The sequence below is a fragment of the Talpa europaea genome (assembly GCF_964194135.1).
Source record: "Talpa europaea genome assembly, chromosome: 2".
Lineage (NCBI taxonomy): Eukaryota > Metazoa > Chordata > Mammalia > Eulipotyphla > Talpidae > Talpa > Talpa europaea.
This window is the reverse complement of record NC_140068.1, coordinates 5,577,333-5,601,454: the sequence shown is the minus strand read 5'-3', so window position 1 is coordinate 5,601,454 and position 24,122 is coordinate 5,577,333. Positions and strand designations below refer to the sequence as shown.

The window sequence follows — 24,122 nt, the reverse complement described above, 5'->3', positions numbered from 1 at the left end:
AATATGATTAAGACATTCAAGTTAGCTTTCTAGTTAAATGCATGGAACCATTCAAAAGTTTGTGTGGTTTTTGTTTTCTTATTGAGATATAATGTATATAATTACAATGTAATATAAACTTATAGTATAGTATACAATTATTATACAATATAATATATAATTATTTTATTGATATATAATCATTTTATTGATATGTTATATAATATATGTTATATAATATGTTATATAATATATAATTATTTTATTGATATGTTATGATCAGGATAAACTTATATAGAACATAACAATTATAATATATACCTCATATGGCATGATATATGATATAATAGCTATACGTTACCATAATAGTTTTATATATTATTATAAATATAATTGTATAAGATATAATTACATAATTATGGCATATTTGTATAGTAATTATATAATTATAAGATATAATAATATATTAGTTTCAGGTATGCAATATGATTCAATATTTGTATGTATTGCTAAATGATCACCACAAAACATCTAGTCAACATCCACTACCAGTTAACTCAAACCAGATTAAAGTCTTAGATGCAAGACCTGAAACCATAAAATACATAAAAGAAAACCTAGGCAAAACACACCACAACAGCGGTTGTGGGTCTCAACTCCAATGGCAAGGGAAACAAAAGCAAAAATAAACAAATTGGGTTAAATAAAAAGCTTCTACACAGTGAAAGAAGTGATCAATAAACAAAAAGACACCCTATAGAACGGGGGAAAACGTTTGCACATCATACATTTTCATGCAATTAACATCCAAGATCTACAAAGTATTCACACGACAACAACAAAAAACTCATCAAAAGAATCAGCAGAAGTCGACACTCCTCCCAAGAAGACATACAGATGGCCAACAGGCCATGAAGAAACGCTCATCGTCACTTATCATCAGGGAAATGAAAATCAAAACCACAATGCACCTGTGAGAACAGACCACCTCAAAAACACCAGAAACAGGTGTTGGAGAGGATTGAGGAAAAAGAGCCTTCATCCGTTACTGGTGCGGAGTAGACTAGTCCAGTCCCTGCGGAAGACAGCATGGAGGGGTCTCAAAAAATTGAAAACAGATCTGCCATATGACCCAACAATTCCACTTGTGGTATCTACGTGATGAATGCAAATACACACTTCAAAGGGATATATTCACCCCGATGTTCACCCCGATGGTTTTTTACAAAAGCCAAGTAATGGAAGCACCCTAAGAAGATGTGGTCCATACACAGTGCAACACTCCTCAGCTACAGAACAAAGATGAACTCCTGACATCAGTGACGACGTGGATGGAACTGGAGGGGGTTATACTAATCAAAATAAGTCAGAAGGAGAGAGACATGGCAGGTGGTGTCACCAATATGTGGAGCACAGAGAAACAAGAGTCAGACAAAACCAACACAGTAACAAACCCTACAAATCTGGCTGTAGAACTGAGGCTACAGGAGGGCAAGGATGAGGTGGGGAATGAAGGGGGTGTGGGGCCCAACGAGCTATAGTGCATTAGGTGTGCTTTGGTGTTAGGTGTGGCATAGTAACAGACACCGAAAGAGATGTCATTTTGTATCACTAAAACATGTATATGTTATAACCCAACATTATTTCAATAACGTAAACAGCTAAAATTTAAAAAACATTGTTAAATAAAGTACTGAGTTAATAAGGATATGAATGCATAAACACACTAATCTTGGCAGCATTAGAAGAAGTATCCAGGGGCCTCCCCGGTGGCGCAGTGGTTGAGCGCTGGGTTGCGAAGCTGCCCGTGGCCTCTGCGGCGCCGGTTCGATCCCCGGCTGCTCCCCGGCCACCGGAGGAGGGTCCCGCATGGCGCGCAGACCTCTCCTGCCGCCCGCTGCTCCCCTCAGCAGTGTACTTCGGTCCTTCTGCCTGCTCTGCTCCCCACTCTGGCTCTGGTGAATTCTCTCACCCTCCCGCGCTTCTGACTGTACCCAGTGCTTGTATAAACAAAAACAAACAAACAAATAAAAAAAAAATAAACATGCCTCTACATTAAAAAAAAAAAAAAAAAAAAGAAGTATCCAGAATAAGGGAGACCGAATTTTCCTTGAACTAGAACAAACCTGGAGTCTGGAGTTCTGTTCCAGGGTTCAAATCTTAATATAGATTAAAAATCTCGCAGACCAATATATGCAAAATGTAATTTACAGTCTGGTGCCTCTCCTGCAAATGTTCCCAGTCCTAACAAGGTAATTGCAGAAATTAAGGTTGAAAATTTAATCCTATTTGTAGCAATTTGACATCATTTTTTTAAGTGTAACAATTAGTTTAATAGTGTGATGTATAATTATTTAGGTGGAATGCAGGTAATTGAAAATGTACCTTCAGGTATTATTAAGTAACTTTTTTCATTTTATTTTATATATTTTTTACATCATTTTTCATTTTTGCACAATGTATGCATTTTCATCTTGGTTATAGTCCCCATACAATTCCCACCCCCCCTTGTTTTGATCCTACTCCCTTCTCCTCACCACCCCCCCATAGAGTGTCTCTGGTTTATAATTGTTTGTTGATTTTGAATTTTACTTTATTATAATTAGTATTTTTTTCCTGGTCCCTTATTTAGGTTTTTTAGATTCCTGCTATGAGTGAGACCATCCGGTATTTTTCTTCTTTTTCTTTCTGGCTTATTTCGCTAAGCATGATCCCTTCCAGGTCCATCCATGTTGCTGCAAATTGCATGAGTTTATCTTTTTTGAAAGAAGAAGATTTGATAGATGTATAATATTGTGCATATGTGCCACATCTTCTTGATCCAGTCATCTATTTTTGGGCATTTGGGTTGTTTCCATAGCTTAGCTATTATAAACTGTGCCGCTATAAACATAGGGGTGCAGGTGCTCTTTGGAATTAATGTTTCTGTGTCCTTTGGGTAAATACCTCGGAATGGAATTGCTGGATCATATGGAAGCTCCATCTTTAGCAGGTTGAGGAATCTCCACACAGCTCTCCATAGTGGTTGGAGCAGTTTGCACTCCCATCATCAGCGCAGGAGAGTTCCTTTATCTCCACATCCTCGCCAACATTTGTGGTTGCTAGTTTTTTAATATGTGCCATTCTCACTGGTGTGAAATGGTATCTCATGGTAGTTTTGATTTGCATTTCCCTGATTACAAGTGATGCTGAACATTTTTCATATGCCTGTTGGCCATTTGCATTTCCTCTTTGAAGAAGTTTCTTTTTAGCACTTCTGTCCATTTTTTGACTGGATTATTTTCTTTGTGTTTGTTGAGTCTCATCAGTTCTTTGTAGATTTTTGTGATCAGTCCTTTATCATTAGTGTTGTGTGCAAAAATTTTCTCCCAATTAATGGAGTGTCTCTTTGTTTTGGTTACTGTCTCTTCAGCTGTACAGAAGCTCTTTAATTTGATGTAGTCCCAGCTGTTTATCTTTGCCTTCACTATCACTGCTTTGGGTGATGTGTCTTTTAAGTAACTTTTTGTGGCTGAGAGTATTAACCTCAATTTTTGAAGAAAGTATGGACAATTTCAGGTCTGCAGAATTCAAACGTTAAGTGACAGGTGGCATGAACCTGTGTGTTGCGCAAGTAAGATTATGTTCCAACGTGTGGTATTTTAAGGTTAGTTTGCCAACTGTAACTGGAAAGTGAAAAGTATACAAAATCCACAATCCATTTCTTTTATCAAAAGATAATTTAGGGGCCTCCCTGGTGGCGCAGTGGTTGAGCGCTGGGTTGCGAAGCTGCCCCCAGCCTCTGCAGTGCCGGTTCGATCCCCGGCTGCTCCCCGGCCACCAGAGGAGGGTCCCACATGGCGTGCAGACCTCTCCTGCCGCCCGCTGCTCCCCTCAGCAGGGTACTTCGGTCCTTCTGCCTGCTCTGCTCCCTGCTCTGGCTCTGGTGAATTCTCTCACCCTCCTGCACTTCTGACTGTACCCAGTGCGTGTATAAATCAAACAAACAACTAAATAAATAAAACATGCCTCTATTAAAAAAAAAAGATAATTTAAATTTCCACCAAAACATAATTTAAGTTTAACAGTACTTTTTTGAAGTAAATCGATAAAACTCTCTACATAGAGATTTGAAAATGGATTTTTGAAAACACACTTGTTTCATTTTGGAAACAAGTTATAAATAAAACCTCTTCTCTGGTCAACAAACCTCTGTGAGACTGCTTTTTTTTTTTATTGCTTTAAAAGTGAAACACAAGAAGAGTTTCATATATATTATTCCCTGAAAGTAGCATTTTCATCAGTCCAATCAAGATGACATATTGACAAGCAAGAATCTAGTTCATTCATCAAAAACGAAAACCTCTAAATGTTGACCTAAGTGGTGTTCATCAGAAGCGAGGATATAGGACTTGAATACAAGGATTTCTGGTCGTAACTTTTTATTCAGATATTAATATACTATAGTATCAGTAAAATAGTATTCTCTATAGTAGTCTTATACCATATTTTCAAAGAAAAATATTTGTTTAGCAGTATATATATATATAATACAATTATGTAATTCTCTTATTTCCCCATGTTTATTCTGATTTGTTTACTGAATTTAATTGTATGTCTATGGTTTCAAACACTTAAATTTTAGACTTGTGCTTTATATATATTTTTAAATAACTTTTTCTATCACTTCATTTTCAGAGCTTTAAAAGGTCTCGATTGGCAATTGGTTGGAAATAAAGAAAAATTGACCCAGAGATTGCTTGAAAAATAAATGCTTTTTGGCATGATGGTGAAGGATTTTGTTGCTAAGGAAGAAAAGTATTTTTTGTACCATTAATACAAAATCTATATTATTTATAATTATATTACTAGACTATAATTGTATTACTAGACTACAACCAAAACATAAATTTAGAAAGATAGAGTTTTCAAATATTAAAACTTTACACTATTAAAAATATGCTCAACAAAATAGTTAACATTTTTGTATGTATACTCATAAGAAAACTGAAAATATTCTTCAAATCTTTATTAACTCAAATTAGAATTATAAAAATATTTATTGAAAAAGTTTTAATTTTGAGGACAGAGTTACAGTGTAGCCAGAATGATTCAAGCACTGTCCTGGAAATCACGACTTAAACATTGACTTTTAAGTGAATGATCAGGGAAGCTAAAAGGCAGATGGGAAGTGGGCAGCAAAGAAAACAATTTCAGCAAAAAGGATGTCGAAGACACAATGGTTAAGTAAGTTTCTAGTGTGTTATAATAAACTTTTTAGGAAGATAAAATTAAAAGTGCTAAGCCAAAAAATGTCCATGTCACTCATTGCTTGTAAGAGACAGTAAAAAATTAGTTATCACAAGAACTTTATGAAGAGCTGGCCACACTTTAACTATTGGTGCACCACAGCTTACTCACAACACAATGCCTTGTTCAAACTTCTAGTATCTGTTGTTAGAGTCAATTCAGAGCATAGGAAAGGGAATGACATTGATTCTGAAACCATGTCATAAGAAGAAATACTAAAAGAACTAGAGCATTTCTCCTGTAGATGTTTTCAAATAATTGAAAGACAATAATGCAGATTATTTCTTCCAGAGGTCATGCTTTCATGGACTAAAGTTGCAGAGGACCATTTTACTTCAAAATGAGGAAGACTTTTCCCATATCTGAGCTGTCCCAGCAGCATCATCAACCTTGGAAAATAACAAGAATTCAGCTTAAGTCCAAAATTCTCATTATTGGCAAACTCAATACAAGATGACAAGGAATGTAGCTGCCCGCAAGACCACACTGTCCCTCACTTCGCTGGAGTGCTGACTGCAAACTCTGCCCTGTACTGGTCAGCCTGTGCCTGGAGGACCATGGACAGTTCCCAGCTGGGCATTTTTTTAAAGAGGGGCACGGGGAAGATAGAATGGGGTCAGAATAGCATGCTAAGATTAGACACATAAGAAAAGTATTTATGTAATCATGCTATTTTAAATGCTGCTGCAATGGATTTTAAATTTGTAGACTGCAACTAAAGATAAGGCATTGAAGACTTTATACTGTTACAGAACAAAATGTGAATGTGACAGACCTTCATAATGTAAATACAATAATAAGATAATGTATAATAGAATAATAATATAATTCAGAAAAGAAGAAAGGGGGAGTAAAAAGTAGAAGTCCTTATATTCCTCATGTTTCATAGGAGAAAGACAAAATATATTAGATTGGTGAATTATTTTAAAATATTAATGGTAATTATCAGAAGTTAAAGCAACAGCTTAAGACTTAGACTAGAAGTAGAACAGTGGGTTTTAAATTTTACTTTGAAGTCTTATAGCTTTATATATGGTGACTCCAAAGTAAAATTTGTATATAAATATTTGTGTGTGTGTGTGTATATATATTTATTTGTGTATATGTATTTATATATATTTGTGTATTTGTATAGACATTTGTATATATACTGTATATACATATACTATATAATATATAATATACACTATATTAATTATAATATATAAACTATAATATATAATAAAATATACTATATGCTATATAGTATATATAAACTATATATGAAATATATATAATATAAACTATACTTAATATAAGGCTAGATAGATATATATATAGAGATAGATAAATATATAGATATAGATATGGCTAGAACAGGAGCTAGAACTCTCTCCCAGACCTCAAAGATGGTAAGAAAGAAAATTCATGTAAGAAAAATTTGATAGATCTAGGCTGTTTATCCAGGGAAAAAACTCAGAAATTCATGATATATGTCTCCATATGCTTGAAGGTTAACCATAAGAAGGATTTCTATTTATTCTGTGAAGCTTCATTAAGATAGAACCAGGACAAGGATGTGAATTATAAGGATTCTGTTCCTGACTTGCTATAAGAACTGCCAAACCATTAGAACCACATAAAGAAGAGGTGGACCTCCTTGTACAGTAGTGAGTTCCCTGTCTCTGGAGGAGTTCAAGGAAAAGCTGGACACTAGCTAGTCAGGGGCACTTTAAGATGATTCTTATTTTGCATAAATATCAATAGTTAGATGATCTAGATTCTAAAAGACCTCAGGGTAACTTCCTAAAATGTGATTCCAGGATTGTAAAGAGGCCTTTAATTTCTTTAGGAATTTATCCTGGCTAGTTATTTCTCATTTCCAGGAAATAATCTGTATGCCCGTGCTCTTATGCCATGCTCCTATGTTGGTTTCCATCCTTAAATAAAAGCAGGTAACTACAAGTGGGAGATGAAAACACTTGAGTATCAATGATGTGCTAAGCATGTCCCGAGTATTTCACATATAGCCTGCCATTCACTTTTAACTATTATAAGAGACAGATTCTTAAATTAAGCAATTTTCACAGACTATTTCATAGACTAGAAACTGAGATTCACGGAGATCAAGTCCCAGGCCTCATATCACAGTCAAATGGTTCTAGAGGCAGAACAATGACCTCACCTCTTAGTCCCGCTGCTCAGTTGTGCCTCTGTTCTTCCCTCTTACAGTCACTATTGCAAAAGAAGCAGCCAAGAGAGCGGAAGATGCATCCTTCTAAGCCCAGGCCTGTTTGACCTCAAAACCTAGTTTCAACTGCAGTCAACAGAATCAAGCAAAATGCAAACAGTGTAACAGGCAAGAATCGAGGTGAAATACAGTATGTAAATTTAATTTCTCATCCACCGATTTGAACTTCTGCCACCTTTAGGAACTGTGTGCGAGGCTTGTGCAGAGAAAGTGACAACTTCTCTCAAAGCTGGATTATTTGGGGAGAACCAAGAGAAAGAGCACCAGTCTTTGATGGTTGCCAAAACAGTTGTAAATATCAATTATTAAAGATTTTGGAGTAATGTATTTTCCATCCGTATAATAAATCATCTCCATTTCTATTTGGGAAATTTTCCTAACTTAACTAAGCTTATTAATTTAATTAACAAGTTAAGCAATAAGTTAATTAAGTTAATTTTCATTTACTTAGAGTCATTAAGAAAATCAGAGAAGCTAAGTCTGGGAGAATACCCTGGATACCTCTACCTCTGCAGTCATTCTCAACTTCATTAAGCAAGTAAGTTTCCCCCTCACAAATGCAGTTTTAGAAAACACTGTCAAACTCTTCCTGACATCACTAATGTGTCAGTAACGCTGCTTGACAGTGTTTTTCAGTTACAAATCTTTGAAGTCAAAGCCCATGAGGGGTTCAAGTTTTATACAGCCCGATATTTTCACGATTTTTGCTCTTTGGGCAGGAGCTTTATCTCAAATCAAATGTGTTTCAAAATCTGAGCATCATCTCATCGGTCATCTAGAGGCAAAGGTGCTTAAATAAGAATAGGAGCAAGTTCTGTATTTTTAATGTACTCTGACAACACATTTTCATGTCCCACTGCCTTTTTTCAGGTATGCATTTTAAATAAATGTTAATTTCTTCCTTAATTTCAAGCCTGGATAATTTATCATTGAATGAAGGACTCACTGCTAGGGTCACACACGTGGAAGCCAAGAGGGCTCCATTTCTGGCCACGTGGGCTCACCACAGGCTGCAGGATGTCCTCCCCACGTGGCAGCTGGTCTCAAGCAATGTCTCAAGAGAGAGCGCCTAGAACAGGACCCCAGCCTTTCGGTAACCCAATCTCAAATGCAGCATCCAACACTTCTGACAGAGGCTACTCGCTGGACATGAGCCACACACCAGGGCAAGGTGGGGAGAGAAGAAAGAATTAAACTCTCAAGGGGTTGAGTACCCAAAGCCATAATACCACCAGCAATACTGCGGCGCTATTGTTAACATTGAGATGTGACAATGGGGTTATGTATTACGTAGGGAATGTCTATGTATGTCAGAAACAATACACAGGATGTACTTGAAAGTGATTCTGCAGTTAGGTGAGTGAGAGAGAGAGAGAGAGAAAGAGTAATACAAAATCAAACAGCAAAGGGCTAACAACTTGCCATCTAGGTGGATAACAGATAGGTGTTTGTGGTGTTCCTTTGCCTTTCTATATATTTGAGTATTTTTATAAAAAGTGTTGGAGGAAAATAATTTAGAATCACTATGGACTGAACTGCGTCCCCTAAAATCATTTGTTGCTGCCCTAATGCCCAGTGAGATGGTATTTGGAGAGGGAACCTTGGATGGTAATGAAGGTTAGATGAGGTCATGAGGCTGGGGTCCCCACCGTGCAATTAGTTCCCTTATAAGAACAACACCAGAGAGCTCACTTTTTCTGCCTCGTGAGGACACACCAAGAAGGTGACCGTCTGCCAGCCAGGAAGAGGGCTCTCGAAGGAGCCTTGACCTTGGTTGGGCTTCTCAGTCTTCTAGATGATGAGAAAGAAAAGCTTGTTGTGCAAGCCCCCAAGTCTGTTCTGTTATGGCAGCCCTAGAAAACTAAGTCACGGGTGTTGAAATGAGTGCAGATATTGGATAATAATAAAACTTTTGCTCTTTTTACAAGGTTTATGTGTCAAAAGAAGAAATCCAGTGGTAAGGAGGGGTTTTTTGAAGCAGGGAATGGGGTGGGGGTTAGAAATTATTGTCAGGACTATAAGTCACCTCTGCATGCCGGTTTCCATCTCACCCCACTTGGCTGTGATGTCACTGTAGACGAGGAAGACCCAAAAGAAGTTCCCATAAAAATGGCTCCTTCTACCATATCCCACGGATTCCAGAAGCCCCTCTGCAGCTCGTGGGATACAATTAGACTTCCACCCCTCAAGGAGTCTATCTTTTCCAGTGTTGGTCATTACCTAACTTTAAACTCCGACTTTACCATTAATAAAATATATTGTCTTCTATGTATTTGATTGACTGATTGTATTAGCTCCCTTTTGCTTTTGGAAATTCATCATGAATCTCCTAATTTGTTTCCTGGTCCAGGAAAATTGTATCATTAAAAAATTATATGGTAGGTTCTTAGAAATCTACAGAACAGGTTCAGCTATTTGAAACGATCAAACACCTGATATAGATAAAAGTTTAGAATTAAGAATCACTCCCTTTCAACCATCTCTCTCAAAATGATAATCCCCTGAGCCTTGGAACCAGCAAGTCTGCTTCTAGGTTCTGTCTTACTGACACATTCTCACACATGAAAAATAATCAAGATGAGATTATATATGGCAGCCTTTTTACATTTTGTGTTAAAAATAAATAAAACGAATGTGTACGTGCATACACATGCACAGAATGTTTCTAGAAGGGTGTATCAGAACTTAACAACAACGGGCGCTCTCTGAGAACAGCCGAGGGGTTGCAGCCAAGGGGTAGGGGAAGACCACCATATACCTCTGTGTCCATTCCGAAATCTGTAGCTCGTGGATGTATTACCTATGTGTTAAAAAAATGAATTCTTAAATTTTAAAAATCTGTGTAGTTTAACTACAATAAGACATTCCCTACAAAGTCTTTTCTTTGAAGTGGTGTGTATTTCTCTCTTTCTAATTAGAAAAAAACACGGTATCAAATGACTTGTTCAGGTCCCTGAGTCCCACAATGGCCCCTCCCCTCCCCCCTCGTGTCTCCCCCACCCCTGCAGGGAGCAGCCTGTGGAGAGGTAGCTCAGTGAGGCTCCTGTGCTCCACAGCCCGGCTCCAGTGCTGCTCCACAGGCACCATCGCAGAGGCACGCACACGCTACCTGGCTCAGCTTCTCTTTCTCTTCAAGATCGGAGGCAGCTTTTTTCTGCTCTCTGTTTACTTCTGAAACCAGCCGCATGATCGTTTCTCTGCTAGCTTTTGCCTCCATCTCATGGACATTTACAGTCTCTTCAAGAGCAGCGATTCGTCCTTTCAGGGCTGCGCTTTCCGTGCACAGCTCTCGAAGCTGGAGAGAAAGCAATGACAGCTAGCCCACAAAAACTAAGTTTCCGCCCAAGAGCCCGAAGGAACACACCATCTCTCACCCCGCCGGTGACGACTATCCTATGAACATAGTAAAAGCACTATCCCTCCCCCACCCAAAAAGATCACCTTTTCAAAGGCTGCCTCTAAACTCTGTTCTGTGCAGATGCAGGCGATCAAATGAAAAGTAAGCAAAAATAGCTTCAAGGCAACCACGAGAGAATTCAGCTGCAAGCTGCCAGGCTGAGCGAGCATCAGCAAGGCCCCAGCGCTAAACAATCAAGGGGAAGAGGTGGTCTGCAGAGATCATGTAGGTGAGGCGAGGTGGGGGCGCAGTCAGCCACTGAGCTCGTACTAACCGCCTCCAGGTGCTATGTGCTGGGGGAAGGAAGGGGTGAACCAGCAGTAGTAAAGAAGACGGCACTTTTTCCTTTTGGAAAATGAAATTCTTCCAATGAGCACAAGCAAAATCCTCCATGACAGGCTCACGCAATGTTATCATTGAGTTAGCAGGTCGCTGAATCCCTGCGCTGTGCATTTGTGGTGTTAGCTGGGGTCCTGGATGAGATCTCTAACACCTGTGAGGACGGAAATTAAAGCCAGCCGGTCCCAGGGCCCCAGAGAACCAGCCATGCAGACGCACCTTCTCTGAGGTCACCAGGACACCTGGGGCAAGACCTGAGGCCCACATCCCACGCAGGGTCAGTCCTGTGTTGGGACTGCCTGGAAAGTGACGGCTCTTCCAACCTCAGCAATTCGCCAGCCAGGATCCCTGCCCCTGACCTCCCTGTCCTCAACGCTTGCTCTCTTACTTGGCCACAGCCTTCAAATCCCCCACCCAGAGGGCCACGCAGGGGCATTGACCTAAACAAGCATGCCTCTCCCCTCGTCACTCTCTGACCCTACTCTCTGATTTTCTTCACTGCACTTTTTTTCGTACGTGTGATCACAATAAATATTTGGTTATTTCTTCATCATCTTTCCCCCCACAATAATAAAAGTTCTAGAAGAGCGGACTTAGTCTCATCTTGTTCATGGCTGGATCCCTGCCCCCCAGAACAGTGTCCCGCACACAGTGGTCACTCACTACCTATCCCTGAAGGGGGTGACTGAACAGCCACGGTTCCTAGGAAAGCCTCCTTTCCTGCCGGCGTTCCCAGGAAGGGTTGTGCGTGTGTGCTCGTGAGGCCTAGAAAAGTGAGGGGTGGCCTTGGGTCTACAGCACAGGCTTTGCTCTTCTCAGGGGAACACCTTGCAGGAAAGCCCCAGAACAGCAGCAGTCCTGCCCTAGGCCCATGACCCTGCTCAGGTGATCCGGGAGGTAAAACCCTAGGGGGTGCCCCTGCTATGTATGACCACTGGGGAAGCCCCAGGACTGGTCAGGAGACCGAGGGTGCCAGGGGGAGGTGTGATTTCCACAGGAAGGAAAGGGTGAGGCGAGGTCAGCAGGACTGGGATTGGCTAGTTGGAATAACCCCAGTGGCTCTGGAGGACAGCCGTCCAGCCCCTGGCCCTGGGGGGAGTGGGCAGGTGGACAGTGGGCCAGCATGGAAGGGCCCAGTAGAAGGGGTTGTACTGTGGGTTTACACAAGGGAGTCATTTACTACCTCCAGGAATTAATGAGCTCATCCTGGGCATGGCAGTCTCCCCGGAATCAGTCAGGCTCCCGTGTCAAAGAGTTAGAAACACAGAAAATAAACAGGTCTGATTAATACACTATCTATACCCAAGTGAGACCCTGCCGAGCCTCTCTGACGTGGGGAGAGGGTGCCCAGAAGAAGGAGCGCCTTGAATTTCTCTTCTTCTCTTGGGCTTTAAAGAAAATCCCCAACTATACTGGGAAGTGGAATTTTACAGTCAGGCTCCTGGTCACATGTTAGCCACAGGGAGGACCAGGAGATGCATCCAGCACCCTCCAGAGACTCAGACAGACCTTGGTCTGAGCAACCAAAGCCCATCAGTGAAGCAGAACTTCTGGAAGTAAAATGAAATCTTTTTGCACTATCAGTGAGTACCCTCGGCTTACTTAGCTGGGAGGTGGCTTTTAAGATTGGCAGTAAGGAGTTCGATGCCCGGCTAGGGAGCTGACCCACATGGCACGGCAGACCTCTCTTGTCTCACCTGCTGCTCCCCTCAGTAGTGTATTCAATAGATCTGCCTGTTCTGCTCCCCACTCTGTCTCTGGTGAATCCTCTCACCCCCCCTGCATCTCTGGCCTACACCCCAGAGATGCATAAATAAATAAATTGTATGCATAAATAAGTGAATAAATCTTTTAAAAAAAAAAAAGATTGGCGGCAAGGAAACCTGTCAGGAAGCAAAGTACAAAGGTTTGCAGGTGAGCGCAGATACAGGGCATTCTCAAAGGCTTTCTGATGCCCCAGTGAATCACTAGGAACCAAGTGATCATTCAGGTGACGTCATTGATTTCCATCTTAGAGTCAAGAAGGATTTTTATTATTTGGTTTCAGTGAAAAATTAAAAAGTGGGCCTTCCCTGTGGTGCAGTGGTTGAGCGCTGGATTGCGAAGCTGCTTGCAGCCTCTGCAGCACCAGTTCAATATCCCCAGCCGCCGGGCAAGGGTCCCACATGGCGCGCAGACCTCTCCTGCCGCCCACTGCTCCCCTCGGCAGTGTACTTTGTCAGTCTGCCTGTTCTGTTTACCGCCCTGGCTCTGGTGAATTCTCTCACCCTCCCACACTTCTAACTGTATCCAGTGCTTGTATAAAAAAAAAAAAAAAAGAAAAATTAAAAAGTGTATAACTCATCCTGATCTTATACTTAATAAATATCCCAACAAGGATACAGAACTGGTTTGGGTTTTGTTCCTCTGTGTGTGTGTGTGTGTGTGTGTGTGTGTTTCTCTCTGTAAAAGTCTTCCTAAAACACATTATTAAAATGAAAAATTAATTGAAAACCTAAATCTATGTTGGATAAAACAATGAGTTTCCTCTAGAGATTAATTCATCCCAAAGAACACTAGAAAGGATCTCGGCAAAGGCTGAGAAAGGGTGAAGGGTTGCAGGGTTTGCCCCAGGTCACACCGTCAATTAAAGCCACCCTGGGGGAACGGTCCCATTGTCCTGCCACCAGCAAACCCAGCCTCTGGGCTTCCACAGCACAAGCCAGAGTGACCACTGCAATTTAGAGGCTTTTTCATCTGCCCACAAATACCTTTAAAATCAAATCTTCATCTGAGACCTCAGCGCTGTTCTTGTCTGGATCTAAGCAGTCTCGAAGTTGAGCTAGAAATTCCTCATGCTTCCTGCAGTTCTTTGAGATTTGATTCTTATTCTCCTCATTTTCAGTTAAACACTTTCTATTGGGCAAATAATAAATAAGGCAAGTGTTAACTCCACAGAAGTTCAGGCACCGAGCGCATGGCTATCCAGCAAGCCCCATAAAGGAAGGAGAAAAGTGAAGGCATTTCTGGGGCACCTACACTTCGCAGAAACATGGAGGAATCCTCCTGACATCCTACATCTCCCTTGTCTTCTGTCCTGGACCTTGTAGAATCTGCAGGACTGGCAGGTAGGCCCCCAGGCCTGCATAAGCCTCACATCTGTGGGACTCTGGGAGAAGCATGGAGAAGGAGAGCCACCCTGGCTCTCGGGGGCCACACTTGACTTCTTTTTACACATTGTAAAGTGATCCGTGAGTGTCAGTTAGGACATTGACGGGTTCATGGGCAGAAACAGCTATAATGAAAAATACATCAGGAGCAAGGGATATTCCCACCTCTGGAAAGAGAGCTGTTCAATCACCAGCAAAAATCATTATTAGCTTCCCACAAGCACTGGAATGGGCCGTGAAGAACAATCAGTAGTACATTTATGCTCTGCTCTGAATATTTTATTTCAAATCTTGGAAAGGCTTGTGAAAATAGCAAGGTCTATTTCTAACATTTTAAAGGTTGGAGATTAAGAGATCATCAAAAAATAGACATACTTTAACAGCAAATTAGAATCATTTCAGTAATTTGGTATCATTTTGTCAGTACCCTAGATAATAAACGTGATTATTGGTTTCCCTTTTAACCATGTTGAGTGTTTACTGAAAATTCTTTCACTCCATTCAAAGATTAACAAAGCATGTAATTGCATATGCTCCAAACCATATCATATTTCTATTTAGAAAAACATATCACAATGAAAGACCAACATCAGTATATTGCTAAGTTCTTATTTTCAGCATTTGAAAGGTAATATTTATTCAGTCTCTCTAAATAGCACAGTGAACACTATGTCTCTGATTGATTTATATATATGATTCCAAACGTTAACCCAAAGATTTCAGTCTAACTTCTTCATTCCAATGCTCTCTAAATTATTTCCACTTCTACTTGATTTTCTCTTTGGCCCAACAATGTTCAAGGAGTCTCACCCAAGAAAACAATTTCATATAAATTGAAATGTGTGAAAATATAAATGCACTTGGGTATTCATTGCAGCTTGGCTTGCAATTTTTTTTAAAGAAACTAATCTACGTGCCTATGGGAAATTGCACAGGGAGCTAGTTAAATATATCACACTGGAATTTCATGGACCATTAAAATTGATGGTGAATGACTTTCATAAATGTCTACAAGGTACTTTCAGTGAAAATAGTTTGTTACTTAGTATCATTTGTGTACAACTATGTCAAAATCTATTCAACATAATACTAACTATAGCTTTCCTAGAATCAAATGGTTTAGAAAATTTTTAATTTTTTAGCATCTTCTATTTTTTAAAAAATTTTGTAAGTATATATCATTTCATTACTCATTTATTTAATAAATATTAATTAGCCCCCTATAAAAGGTGATAAAAGTAAAATCATAAAATAATTAAACAATAACAATTAAAATCCTTGTTTCATGGGACTTTGATTCTAATTGAAAAGATGAATAATGATCAATTACTCATGTATGCGAGATCAGCGGTATGTCACACAAGGACTGGAAATGCAGGTTAAAACCACAATGGAATCTCACCTCACACCCATGAGAATGGAACATATTCAAAAAATCCACCAACAAATGCTGGAGAATTTTCAGAGAAGAAGACCCCTACTACACTGTTCACAGGAATAAAAAAATGGTACAACCATTTTAGAAGGTGATCTAGATTTATCTAAAACTCTAAAAATGGAAATAGCAGCAACCCCACTCCTAGGGGTCATCCAATGAACATGAAACCATCAAATAAAAATATATATATATGTGCTGTACACTGTTTATTGCAGCATTATTTACTGTAGCTGGGACAAGGAAATAATCTGATACCTCTTGATTAAAGATTAAGAAGATGTGCTATATCCAGACTATGGAATACTATTCAGTAATAAGAAAAGACAAAATGTTGCCATTTACAGAAAAACAGAAGGAGTTGAGGGAATTATGAGCAGTAAAGCAATTCTAAGATTGGGCATTTGTATAGTAAACAACTCAACAAAGTAAGCACTTAAAAATTATCAGACACCAATAAAGAAAGTGAGGCTTCTAAGGCTAAGAAAGAAGGGGTAGGAAGAACAGGTTCCCAATTTTGTCTCAATAACCACCTTTGCCAGCACTGAGTATGGAAAATCTAGGTTTCCTGAGTTCTCTGCCTAAATTGGCAATAATACATAATGAGGAGTGCTTGGGTGCCTGGGCTTCTGGATCACCTTCATAACTAGTTTCTGAGTAAACACCTCCCTCTGGGCACTGCCCCGCCACCTCTGGTTATACCTGTACTTGGAAAAAATCTTTAAATTGTATATGTTAGCATTCTCAGTCCTAATCAAGAGGCCATAAACAGGCTCAGGGCAATTCTGTTTGTTCAAAAGATTCTTGGTGGCATTATAAATGAGCTTGGGGGATAGAAATAGAGGGGGTGACGCTATGTGAAAAGTCAGAAGGAGAAAGACAAACACCAGTTGATTTCACTAATATGTGGAATATAGATGGAAAAAAACAAAATAAACAAATGCTAGAAATATGACAGCAGAATTTAGGCTACTTAGAGGGGAGGGGAGGGACAGAAGGGAGCCCAATGGTTTAGGGAAAGGACTATGGAGGCTTTGATTGTGTAGTGTGGTAACACACATCTGAAAAGGTGTGAATCTATTCTGCTAAATAATATACAATGTTGTAAACCAATGCCACCTCAGTAAAGGAAAAATAAAATACAATAATGTTAAAATTGAAAAGAAGAAGAAATAAACTTGAGAAAAATTTTCAAGACTCCAAAGATATTGGAAGTCAATGATTTTTTTTTTTTTCAAATAGAGTTTCACGGCCAAATACTGCAAAATATTGCTGCATCCATAGGTGCATCCTGCTCCCTGAAGCTAGGAGTCTATCACCAGCTCCATTTAGAGATATATTGAATTAGCCTTACTGTAAATTCTCATGTAGTTCAACAACTTTCTTCTTCAAGTCCTGGTTCTCCTTGACTGCATTATGAGCTATGATTTCTGTTCTGATTTTAGAAGTAGAAAGTGCTGCCGATTCTTCTTCTAGCTCCTGAACTCTGTCTCTTAAGGAGGTGAGGAGAGATGACTTCCTGGCATTATTTTCTTTGTAGTTCTCCATTTCTGCTTTCAACTCTTGAAAGGAAACTTCTTTAGAAAGCATCTTGGATCGGAGGTCTCGAAGCTAACATGGAAAAAGAAGTAAAAAGAAGAAAAATGTGAAGTCCCTTTAAGAAACCTTAAAGCAGGGCCTCCCCTGGTGGTGCAGTGGTTGAGCCCTGGGCTGCGAAGCTGCCCACAGCCTCTGCAGTGCCAGTTCTGCAGCGCCAGTTCGATCCCTGGCTGTCGTCAAGGGTCCCACATGGCGCGCAGACCTCTCCTGCCGCCCGCTGCTCCCCTCAGCAGTGTGCTTCGGTCCTTCTGCCTGTTCTGTTCCCTGCTCTGGCTCTGGTGAATTCTCTCACCCTCCCACACTTCTGACTGTGCCCAGTGCTTGTATAAATAAATAAATAAATCTTAAAAAAAAAAAAAAACACCCTAAAGCATAATTTCAAATTTCACTTTTTTATTTATGACTTAATCCAGGCTTACTCTTTCATTTGCATATTAGTATCTGTATTACCAGGTGGAAAATGATGCCTATACAGTGAACTTTATAATCTGTCTTTTTCAAAGCCAGCTGAGCATTGTCTTGTGGTGACAGTCTCACTCAAGACATTTCTGGACTATCTTGCAAAAAGCAATGAACTATTTTGTAATGGCAAGCCATTTTCTGTATCCATACTGCTGCTGACTAACAACGAAGCAAGAAACCTATAATCTATGCTCTTTGCAATTTCATGACCACAGCTGTTTCCCAAGTAAACCAGGCTATTATTCACTCTGTCACTGTATGTCTTGTTTTCTGGATACTTATTGTATCTACGATTAAAAAAAATTCATATTTCTGGGGAAAATATGCCAGAGGAGAAAACTTCTTATAGGGCTGATACAAAATTAATTTTTGTATTATTTTTATTTTTATTAAAATGCAGGTGCATCAAAATGCTGAACAATGTGTATACCCTGTGAAGCTATACTGTCTAGTTCATCCTATAAGAAAACTTTGGATGCATGTATTTCTTTGGAACTGTGTAAAAGTACCCAAGCATACTTTTAGTCCTAGTCACACACTCACACACACACACATTAGCAGCTCATCTTTCTGTGGATTCTTGGCAGCCCAACAAAACCACTAGTTATCTCACAGACAAGCAGGATGCCAGGGTCCCACGAGTCCTCAGGCCATGAGCAGAATGGATCTAGAGAGAGATGCTCAGAAATTACACTCTAGACCTGATTCTGTCCCAGGGGCTTCGTAAGAGCCCCAGATAGCAAGCAACCCACAGCGCAGGCAGTTAATGTTGAGCGATACTAAAAGTTTCCCTCAAGGCCCAGAGAACTTCAACCCCAAGTCCTAAGGTGTCCCAGATCTTTCAAGGCCACAGACCAACTCTGTGATCTAAATTCAGACCTCGACACCTCATGCCAGGTCCAGCTGGGCAAATGAGTAACTTTTCGGGAATGCTCTACAACTAGAGGTCAGGAAAGCGAGGGCATGAGGAAAAGCTTTGCCATTGTCTTTTTTCTAACCACCTACACTCTCCCCCCCACTCTCTGAGTTCCAGAGGCCTGAGGTACAAAAGCGCTTCTCTTACCTCTGACTGGGCACATTCAAATTTGACCAAAACTGCTGCAAGTTCACTTTGGGTGTTTTCGGCCACATTTCGATAGTGGTTTAATTGCTCTCGAGTGACCGGGCTTTCCAAAAGATGATCGTGAGTTTCCTGTTAGGGTTTCCCCAAAAGACAAAATATAAAGACAAGTGACAAGCAGTCTTTCCTGTACAGCGGTGCAAAGTCAGGTTAAGTACAGAGAAGCACTGTTGTCTTCTGAAAGTGTCAAAAACGCTACCTGGACAGAAGGTTGTGTTCAGGTCATTTTCCTCATTCCTGAGATTCTAAGGGAAGCAGGAAGAGGCCCAGAGCCGAGGAGGGGCTCGCCCAGGGTAGCATTTGAGGTTGCTGCTCTAAAGGTTCCCCCACCCCAACTCCAGTGGAATCTGAGCTCTGCTCAGACATGACAGTCCACAAAGAACTATGAAGAGAGGCGATGTGGCACTGAATTAGGGGGCAGTTTGTACTATTCTTCTGTGTCCAAATTACAAAGTTTATCAGCTCGTCTTTGGAAGAGTGTTTGGGTTGTTTATCACAGAGGTCATGTGCACTAAACATAAGACTGTCTCCTTCCTAACTCTTCACTGTGCCCTTTCTTCCCATTTCACAACCTCTCATGGGGCCTTGGAGGTGACTCAGACGCATGCCTGAGACCAGAGGCAGCGGGGTGGTCCATCCAGAAGGGCGAGATCACATGACAGCACGTCCAGAGGCCTCATCCACCCAGAAGGGAAGCGCTTGCAGCTCCACTGGTGATTGCCAGTGCAGAGGTACAGATCCCAGAGCTGCCAAATCCATCCAACTTTTCAAGGCATCCTATATCCACACTTTCTGAGTAAAAATTCCCAGGTGTCGTGACTTGGCAAGTGTTTAAAAAAGAAACCCTGTGTGAGCCAGATAAACATCTGCAAGTGGATTTGATAACTTTGGCCACCTGCAACCCTGGCTCTGGCTCTGTCCTGCTTGTCCCTAAGCCCTGCCTCCTTCAAGAGTCGCTCCTAAACTTGGGACAGAGACCTCTACCCATGTCTGTGAAGTTTCCAGACCTATGGTCCTCATGAAAGATACAAAAGGGTTCGATTCATTTCTGAAGAGATACAAAAGGGGTCACATAAGGAAGGGCTTCCTGGAATATGTAAGTGGCCTCAGGGAACAGACCAGTAAAACCTGTTTATGGCTGCTGCTTGGAGATACTGGTGAACGCAGAAGTCAACTTAACGTCCTAACTTTACAACAAGCGTTGTCAAGGCAAGTGTGTTTCAATCCATAAAAAGCCAAACAAAAGCTTCAGTGCACTTAGTAACCGTGGTGGTTGCCAATCTCAACATATTCAAGAGGATGGTAAAGATGTGCTCCGGGAATGGGGGGGTGGGGGCAGGGAGAAGGGACAGAGCAGGGCAGGGGAGTGGAGGGGAACAGAAGGAAGGGCCTTTTAGGCAATTACAAGCTAACCAAGAACGCTACCAGGGCACCTTTAAACTGAGTAAAAGAAACTACCCGTTAAGAAATCACCACCTCCGTCACTGGCGCAGGCTCACGTTCGAAAGACTCTTGATTATGGAATTTAGAAGACTGTTGCTAGGTCTAAATCACACCTCTAAGTCCAGGAGACTGCTGATAATCCATCAACAAACATTTATTGCGTGCCTTACTCAAGGTCAGGCCCTGAACGTCAAGGCTAATAAGAAAAGGCATGTATCAAACACCCACACCGATGATTGCATAATTACAAACTGAAATAAATGAACGGAAAGAAAGATAACAAAGGAAACGGACTTAAGCTTAGGGAAGCGGGAAGGAAAGATTTCCCTAAAGAAGGGATGATTAAATAGGAGTTAAACAGGCAAGAGGTATTAAAGCAGGAGCCGTACACGTCATTCAAAAAGCAGAAAGTCTGAGCTAAGGTCCTGTGGCAGAAATACGCCCCGTATTTCTGGATCAAGGATCCAGAAATCCTTGATCCAAGGTGATCAAGGATCAAAGAGAAAGCAGTAGCTCTGAGGTGCCAACACAGGTAATCAACAGTGGTGGCAGCTGTGAGCTTATTAATGTATTTTAGTAGCTGACAGAACCTGGTACCTGACAGGCCTTACTTTTACAGACTATTTCTGACTTTTCTTACTTGTCCATTTTCCCATATGAAATTTAGAATCAGCTTGACAAATTCCAAAAAATAACCCGCTGGTATGATAATTTTATAAAGTTAGGAGAATTGACATCTTTTAAATGTTAAATCTTCCAACTAAAATATTTTTCCCCCCACTGGTCAGGAATTCTTCCATGTTTTAGTCGCTGTGATGTGTCACAGCTTAACTGGACCACAGAGTGTCCAGATACCTGGTTAAATAATCCTCCGTGTGACTGAGGAGGTCCTGGGTGAGAGCAACACGGGCGTCAGTATGTCCTCCCTGTGTGGGTGGGTCTCACCCCTGGAAGGCCTGGACAGAACAAAAAGGTAGAGGAAGACCCAGTTCACTTCTTCTGGCTGAGCATCTTCAAACCGGAGCTGTCTTCTCCTGTCTGGGCTCAGACTCATCCTGGAACTCACACTGGGGGCTCTCCTGGGTCTCTCTCACTGCTGTCTGCAGACCTTGGGACAGCAGGAGCCAACTCTTTATCATAAATCTCTTTGTATGTGTTATTTATATAAACATATGTCTTATAAAATCTCGTTATAAATTAATATGGCCCTGTAATAAGGAGAGTCCCAGCGCAGCAGAGAAATCCATTCCTTCAAGACTCAGCAATAGCTTGATGAGGAAAAATAAGACAACCATGCATGACGGGATTATAGGGTCAAGGAAAGACCATGAGAATGAAGAATATGCACATTTATTTATGGCTGAGATTTTCCTCTTGGTCCTTCTTCTGCTGTCCCATGGACCCACGAGGTGTTCCTTCCAGATGGCCTTCAACTTGGCTTGGCTTTTTTTCCTTTCACCTGAGCTATTTAAGAATGTCATTGCTGTGCCTTGTTTTCTGGATTTGCTATGGATTTTCACATTCTTGCACTGTGCTCAGAGAAGGTCACTCAGGGTCGACACTCACCTGTGTGCGCATGGAGTTATCCTGTATCCATTCATTATTGGGACCAGCCAGCCTGGAAGGTGCCCTCGCTTGACCAGCCATCATGCATTTTCACCATCGTTCTTGACTATTATTTCGGCTTTGAGGAATGGATTGAGGTTTTTGTAAATGCTCAATTTTATGAATGTCCCATGGACACGTCAAAAAAAAGGTAAGGTCTTTGCCTAATTGGACGTCACATGGCTCAATTAGTTCTACCTTAGGGCCTCCCCTGGTGGCGCAGCGGTTGAGCGCTGGGCTAAGAAGCTGCCCCCAGCCTGTGCAGCGCTTGTTCGATTCCCAGCTGCTCCCCAGTCGCCGGGCGAGGGTCCCACATGGCGCGCAGACCTCTCCTGCCGCCTGCTGCTCCTCTCAGCAGTGTGCTCCTTCGTCAGTCTGCCTGTTCTGCTCCCCGCTCTGGCTCTGGTGAATTCTCTCACCCTCCCGCGCTTCTGACTGTACCCAGCGCTTATATAAATAAATAAATAAATCTTAAAAAAAGCATAGTTCTACCTTACTCATCATTTCAGTGAGGCATTTCAGCTTCCCCTGATGTTCCTCTTTCAACTCTATCATGAATTGAGGGCAGTGAAAGCCTCCTGTTACTGCTGGGATTCTCTATCACAAAAAATGCTAACTGTGGTTATCTTTTAGTGACAGGATTAGATTTTATTTTCTTCTTTATTGTGCTTTTCTATATTTTCCAAATCCTTTACAGTCACCATGTATTACTTTCATCATCAGAATAAACAAGTCTGTCGTAAATGTTCGAAAAAGGAGTAAGGACAAAGATAGACAAACATCACCAACCCAGCCATGTGGCCTTTTTAAAAGAACATGAGTTCATGAAGATTCCACGTGAGTGAGAGCAGACGGTTCCTGGGGTTTGCTCCTTTTACTAAGCCCTCCTGTAGTTAGCAAAATTTTTTGAAAACTTTTCAATTTTTTCTATAAGTACTAAAGAATCTTAACTCCTAAAAAACTAATTTTACCCTATTCAAAATGGCAAGATTAAAAACTCATCCATTTGTCCTCACACAGGGACAATCTAAGTTATTAGGTTATCTCTCCGCTAACCCAGGAAGCAATTTTATATTAATTTGAGAAAGCAAACTACATATGATTTGATTCTGCTACTGATATTATCATAATGATTGAAATTGCCTCATGGGGAGGCTCATAATCTTTTCTGAATAAAGATGGTTTCAAGCTCAATAGCGTAAAGAGGAGGCGCGCTTATTCATAATCCCGCACACAATGGGTGCCATTATCTGACCTCAGGAAATGTCCTGGGCCAGTCTTGCCACTGTGGGGTGTAGTTGTCTTATTATCCCGTGGACAAAAAAAAAAAAAAAAGAAGAAAATCACTGCCTGCCTCTGACACACAAAAGCGCCTAAATCCATCCTTATCTCTCCAACCCATAGATCCCCACCTTGTTCCAGCATGAGACCGTTCTGCAGTGCCCGCGGCCTGGCCCAGGCTTCTCCATCATGGAAAGCTGCCTTCGGTGTCTCCCCTCACCCACCCTCCCTCCTAAGCTTCCAGCCTGGCAGCGAGCCATCCTTTGAGACCCTTTGCCCTGTGGTGCTGAGCAATTCTCATGACTTATCCTGGAGAGAAGGCTGCCCTCAGCGCACTCTGCAGGGCAGACTCAAGGGAGGAGCTGCCTTTTAGGGAGCCCTTCTTTGGGGGGGAAGGGGCACAAGGGACCATAGGGGAGGACTATGAGCACCGGGGTGTTGGGGGGGGGGCGGGTGGTAACACACACTTGAACCTAGTCCTCTAAATTATAACCAGTGCTGTAAACCAAGGTTACTTCAATAAAAAAAAATAATAAATTTTTTTAAAGAAAAGTAACACCCATTATCTTCTTCCAGCCAGGGCTCAACTTCACTCCACCCTCCTGCAGGCACATCAAGAGCTCAGAAGCTGCGGTAGCTCACAGAGATCAGAGGGGCCAGGGAAGTGTCTGGATGCATCTTCCCAATCCACTCCCTCTCGTCACCCTGGCCATGTAAATCCTCCTCGGCCTAATGGTCTGTAGCAGCCGGCCAACCAACACCCCCCCCACACTGCTCTCCTCCGGTGTTCTCTC

The 24,122-nt window shown here is 41.3% G+C and overlaps 1 protein-coding gene across 1 annotated transcript in view; it reads right to left on the bottom strand.

Annotated features, from left to right (window-relative positions):
• Nucleotides 1–24,122, bottom strand: part of CCDC170 (coiled-coil domain containing 170) — a gene marked incomplete at both ends in the record, with an annotated part of 72,411 nt that overhangs the window by 33,414 nt on the left and 14,875 nt on the right. The window contains 4 exons of the mRNA XM_084228798.1: nt 10,608–10,793; nt 13,985–14,129; nt 17,173–17,429; nt 18,943–19,071. Of these exons, the coding sequence (XP_084084924.1) occupies nt 10,608–10,793; nt 13,985–14,129; nt 17,173–17,429; nt 18,943–19,071 (717 nt within the window). The remainder of the gene's footprint in view (nt 1–10,607; nt 10,794–13,984; nt 14,130–17,172; nt 17,430–18,942; nt 19,072–24,122) is intronic.